The 6000-nt window shown below is 38.1% G+C and overlaps 1 protein-coding gene across 1 annotated transcript; it reads right to left on the bottom strand.

Annotated features, from left to right (window-relative positions):
• Positions 1-2768: 2768 nt before the first annotated feature.
• On the bottom strand, positions 2769-4165 carry LOC127244994 (D-galacturonate reductase-like). Its single transcript, XM_051265631.1, has 4 exons — positions 3849-4165; positions 3506-3749; positions 3251-3430; positions 2769-3140 (listed from the first exon to the last, which is right to left on the bottom strand). The coding sequence occupies exons 1-4, from the start codon at positions 4163-4165 to the stop codon at positions 2919-2921; spliced, it is 963 nt and encodes a 320-aa protein (XP_051121588.1). The 3' UTR covers positions 2769-2918.
• Positions 4166-6000: the final 1835 nt, after the last annotated feature.

Consider the following 6000-nt stretch of genomic DNA (forward strand, 5'->3'; position numbering starts at 1 on the left):
TTTCATGATATGAATAAATAGTTTTTGCTTTAAAATGTATATATATATATATGTTATGTATTTGAAAAAAAATTTAGTAGAATTGTTATTTTAAATTAAAACTTAAGAATTTTAGACTTAAATAGGTTATGCAGGTCATGTTGATCCGATTAATAAAATGTAATGTTGGAAATATCAATTCATTTAATTAAATAGGTCAGGTTCAGGTCAAAGGTTTTGTAACCCTTTTAAAGCTGATCCCACCTGATTCGTTTTCTAACGAGCAAAAATCAATTACAGTCTCATTCAAAACTAATTTTTTTTTTATTTTTGTTCTCATTCAAAAATATTTATCAAAACTAGTCCCACACTAAACAAAACTTATCTTTTTTTAGTTTCACCTTTCAAATTTTAACAGATTGTGCTGACATGACAGTTACAGAAACTAATTTGACAGCTGAGTCGGACCGAATACGGTCGTATCACATAAAAAATGGCCGTGTTCAATCTTAGAGCTCAGCCACCGCCCTGACTGATTGGAACACGGCCGTGTTGAACAAAAATACGCCTGTGTTTGCTTCAACCGCAGAACACACCCGTTTCAGTGGGCGTGTTCAAACACGGCCGTGTTTATACAAACACGCTCGTGTTCGAAGTCAGAACACCAGTTGTTCTTCACTTTTGTACGCACGTCCGTGTATATAAATGTACACGGCCGTGTTTTGACCTCGTATTTGCCTCAACCGCATAACACACCCATTTCAGTAGGCGTGTTCAAACACGGCCGTGTTTATACAAACACGCCCGTATTCGAAGTCAGAACACCAACGAAATGGTTTTAAACACGGACGTGTTTAGTCGAACACGGTCGGGTTCAAGGGTACAGAATTCCCTAACGTTAGCATACCTTTCGCATTTTCTTCTTTAGATCATTATATGTTTTTAGTATTACCAATATATTAAATAGAAATAAAAACCTAATAATATATTATATTTAATTAAAAAGTCATTTTACATAAAATAGACATCAAAACAAAACATTAGCAAACTACATAATATCTATTTAATCAAAGTCGTCATGTCCTTCATCCATCAAAACATCCATGTTGTGCATATTTTCACCTTCCCGTCCTGCTGAAGTGTCCTCTGCTGGGTTGGTGCATAAGAAGGCTGGGCCGACGGGTAAGGAAGCGAAAAATGCTCGTAAAGACCTGCAAACAATGTCCATTTCCTCTCATCCATATGATCAAATCGGCGATTCATCTCAATACGCAACTCAGCGACGGATGATTCATTGTTGGAGACCCTATGCTGAACTCTACGACGAGGCTGAGGGCGCGCAGCCTCTCGGTCAACCTCGTCGCTCTGTGCAGGATCATCCGGATCCATCTCCTCGTCCACCCTACCAACCAAAACTTAACACTCTCGTCCTCCTTGTGTTCTAATTTTCGTAACCATACCCATAGACTGTAGGGTGCGAAAATCACACGGCATCATAAGACAACAAGGCTCCTTTGTCACATCATCAAACAGTCCAAGATCTTTTGTCAATCGAGTGACATAAGACCCAATAGCAATGCCTCCAAGACAGAGATACCAAACAGTCTATCTTGGCAGTTGTAGACCATGGCATGCGCTTCATTTACGTGTATGCGGGTTTTGAGGAGAGTGAACATGACTCCCGTGTTCCAAATCACGCAATATCCGTTTCACAAAACTTTCAATTGCCCCCGCCAGGTCAGTCTACACACACTCCTACGCTAAGTCAGTTTACGTGCGTCCACCCATGGATATTCCGCTAACACATAGGGATTGTGATAGAAAAATACTACCTGGTGGACTAGGCATACGCCAACTCCGCATTGACACTCACCCTCTTCCGATCACACTGCTACCACTCACAGACATTTTGCAACACCCCAAGGGGTCTTAGCGGTCCTAAAGAATTATTTAACTATCAACACTTTCAACTTTGCAATATCGTGGAGCGAGCACTCGGAGTTCTTAAGCGAAGGTTTGCTATCTTGGGGGGGTCCGAAGCCGAATTATAAGTTTTATTGGCAAGTAAACTTGGTGTAAGCTTGCGATACTGTCCACAATTTGATGCTAGCCGGGGGTGAGAATACAGAAAACCATGACGGAGAAGGCAGTGGGCCTGCACTTGAGGCTACAATAAATTAATTTGATACACCAATCCATCGCATTTTCACTCACCGATTAATTGGTTGCATAAACAATCAATTATCCAACATATATACAATAACAAAAACCAAAGCCGAGAGCAGGAGGATGGGGCAAATGTGGACACTGTTTGGATGAATATTCTAGAGCTGGCAGTAGGGACTTTGAAGTTGGACGGTATGTGAAGAAAGAAGAAGAGTAGAGGAGAAAGTCGGGGATGAGAGGCACGAATGGTAAGATTGGAGAAGGTACTAAAATGCAAAAACAACAATTTTGTTTTAAAATAATAATTATAAAAGAAACTATATATATATATATATATGTCATACACGTACTCTCTTTTTTTTGTTGTTGTTATTTTTAAATCAAACTTAAACTTTAAAGACATATTCGACAGGTGTTTGTTTGGAGGATTTTGAAAAACTTCTACTATTTATATAAAATAAATTTTCAAAAAATATCAAATCAAACACTTACCTTTTTATTTTCTATATCGATATTTTTTTATATTATATCATACAATTATTTCCATTCAAATATTTTATTATTCGAATTTTAACAAAAAAATCCAAACCCGTAACATAAAATCTTTTATATAGTTTCGTTGTCCTAACATAAAAAAAAATATACTAATAAAAAAAAAAAAGTAAGTACAATGTAAGAAGACGACGGCTTTTTGGTATATATTAATACAATACAATCTGCCTCGTATATGCTAGTATTAGAAATGAAAGGGTGTGGTGTGGTGGTGCTGTTAATTAATTAGTTAATTCCCTGTCGAGCTCCAAAATGAGGGGATGAGGTCCGAAAATGGAGGCCAAAGTGACGGCTTTCCGCTGCGGAATCTGCAACCTTATCTTCTCCAAATCGCCGCCGTCCAGACACCAATCGAATATTCCGAGATTCTCCTTCATCCTCTCCCCGTTGAAGCTCTTCACCACCATGCTCACCTTCTGCTCGTAGATCCATCGCAGACCCACCTGCAATGCATCATGAATTATCGATATATGCCGTATGTACGTATCAATCAATTCATTAATTAAATTTCATTAAAAATAAATTAAAATTTAAAATTTAAAAGACGACGCACCTGCGCAGGGGTTCTTCCCTTAGCTTGGGCAATGGCGGCCAGCAGCTGGCTGCGGAGAATCCTGGCGTCTCCCCATTTGGTATTGTTGGCGCCCAGCGGAGAGTACGCCGTCACGTGCACACCCTTCGCTTCGCACGTGTCCCTCAGCTGCTTCTGCTGCCATCCCGTGTTCATCTCCACCTGCACCAGTTACTCATTCCTAATTCATATTCTTATTATATAAACCCTAATTATATAAATTTGAATGCTACAGACTTGATTTAGAGCTGGAGGAATTGTGGCGATGGCGACGAGATGCTCGATCATTTTACTGGAGAAATTGCTGACGCCTATGCCTCTCGTAAGCCCTAGCTTCTTGCACTCTTCCATGGCCCCCCACGCCCCCTCCACATCCAAACTTTTTACCACTTCCGCCGCCACCGGAACTGCGCGGATCTGCTCCGTCAGCCGCACCGGCAAGTGTATCAGGTACATATCCACGTATTCCAATCCCAAGTTCCTGCCAAATTCATCATCAATCAATTGTCAATTCAATTATTTCAGTATTATTATTGGTTAATTACTATAAATATATATAATTAATGACTAGGGAGGGTACTGTAGGCTCATTTTGCAGGCGGCGACGATCTGCCCAGGATCGGCGAAGGTCGCCCAGAGCTTGGTGGTGACGAAGAGTTCGTGGCGGGACGCGACGAGGCCGAGGCGGAGGGCTTCGGCGATGGCTGCGCCAACGGCTCGCTCGGAGCCGTAGGCGAAGGCGGTGTCGAAGTGGCGGTAGCCGAGCTTGATGGCTTCGAGTATGGCTGCCTTGGTCGTCGCGTGATCCGCCGGAGGATACGACGAGGTTCCTAATCCGATCACCGGCATCGGCTTGTCGCAGCCTCTCAGAGTCACCCACGGTACGTTAATCGCCATAATAACAATAATAATAATAATAGTGGTTTTGCAATATAGATATATATACTTATATAGGCATATGTATATATATATGTATGTATGTATGTATGTGTGAACTAGGAAACCCGACTCTACCAAAAAGTGATCGCCACAAAACCCGCTTTAATAAAAGAGACTTAACCGTCAAGGCTAGGAAAGAAATTTTGGAGTCTTCCGATTAAAATAAACTAGAGAGAGGGAGACAGATATTTGGAGTATGATTTTGAAAATTTTTAAAAGTACTAAAATTTACTATTTCCGTTCGGTCTATTTATTCTTTTTTTTTTTGTGATTGAATATTAATTATTATATCAAAATATAATATAAATTAAGAGAAAATTGCAAATAGAAGGACATTTGTAAAAAAATAAAAAATACAAATATAAGATATTTTTAATGTCAAGTACAGTCACATAAAAAGTAAATTTGACATTTAGAGGTGAACGGAGAGAATATATTATTTCGTTTCACTAGTAAATTTTTCGGCCGTTGTAATCCTTATAAATTGCAACACCAAGCATAATAGTGGAAGATTTACTAGAGGCGGTGAATAATTCTTTTGAACAGTTGTCACACAACACATTGAATATGTATTTTGGAGATAATAGGCAATCTAAGTGAGAACAATTACGAAATACCCTACTTAGAAAATGAGATAATGAGAAAGATTGGAAGTTTTCTTAAAGACATCCAAGTGAATTTGGAATTGATCAAGACAACCATTGATCATTTGATAAATGCTAACTAAGAGAGGATTTGGAGGATATCATACAAATGTCAGGAAATGTAATGTTAGGAAGGGCCATAGGTAGTAATGACTGTTTATTGTTACAAATTAAATATCTCACAATAGGAAAGTTGTTAGAGCAATAGCAATAGTTATATATTTTGATTATGTAGTACTTTGAAATTTTTGTATGGTTATTAAATAAATATGATAGTTGTTTTGAGATCAACATTATTGAGTGTCATTACATCGTCTTCAAGTACTTACAATTACTGGAAAATCACTCTTGATACTTTCTGAAAGAAAATAGAATATTATTCTTGAGAATTGTATAAATAAATAGTATTCATTCAAATCTGAAATGTAAACCAATTATACCCTTTAAAAAAAAAGGAAAAAAAAAAAGTAAAATGAACACATACTCAGAGGTGGGCAAAATATTCGAACCGAACCGCCGAACTGTCGAACCGAACCGAATTTTCGGTTAACCGAGCAAATTCGGTTCGAATACAAATACTTCATATTTGGTATTTGTTTGGTTCGATTCGATTTCGGTTTCTAACTTTTTTTTTCGGTTCGGTTGACCGAACCGAATAATTTTATAATAAATTAATTATGTTATATTATATATTTATAATTTATTTATATAAATTATCTTTAATAATATACTTTACCGCCAGTCCCCTAGTGCAGACCCAGTACAAACTCAGTGCAAACAGCCAAACCCCATCTCCCAAATCACAAACGCGATTTCACAACCCTAATTTCTTCATCTACCTCCCGGACGTTGGCAATACTTCACCAGTTCACCCTCTTGCGATTTTTCGGCCAATCAGCGGCGGCTTCATCTTGTTTCTGCGATTTTTCATTCCATCTCTCAGCACGGCTTCACCCCCTCTTCTGCAGTTTGTGTACAACTATCCAGACAATCGTTTTCAACTTTTCGCTCAGAATACAACTGCAAAATCTTTCGGGTAACAACTACAAATAGTCGATTCAAGATTATAAAATCTTTTCCATTTTTTTTTTCATTTTATTTACATTGTACAGAGATTTTTATTATTTTTTTGTGTAATAACCGTTTTTT

Source organism: Andrographis paniculata, unplaced genomic scaffold (genome assembly GCF_009805555.1).
Source record: "Andrographis paniculata isolate CXL003 unplaced genomic scaffold, ASM980555v1 Contig21END, whole genome shotgun sequence".
NCBI lineage: Eukaryota > Viridiplantae > Streptophyta > Magnoliopsida > Lamiales > Acanthaceae > Andrographis > Andrographis paniculata.

Bases quoted from the DNA above. Each gene is read 5' to 3' on its own strand.
- LOC127244994 (XM_051265631.1), bottom strand. From the start codon at position 4,165: ATGGCGATTAACGTACCGTGGGTGACTCTGAGAGGCTGCGACAAGCCG. The intron at 3,431-3,505 runs GTCTGTAGCATT...TAACTGGTGCAG, and splicing joins TTCCTCCAGCTCTAAATCAA to GTGGAGATGAACACGGGATG. The intron at 3,141-3,250 runs GTGCGTCGTCTT...GATGCATTGCAG, and splicing joins AGGGAAGAACCCCTGCGCAG to GTGGGTCTGCGATGGATCTA.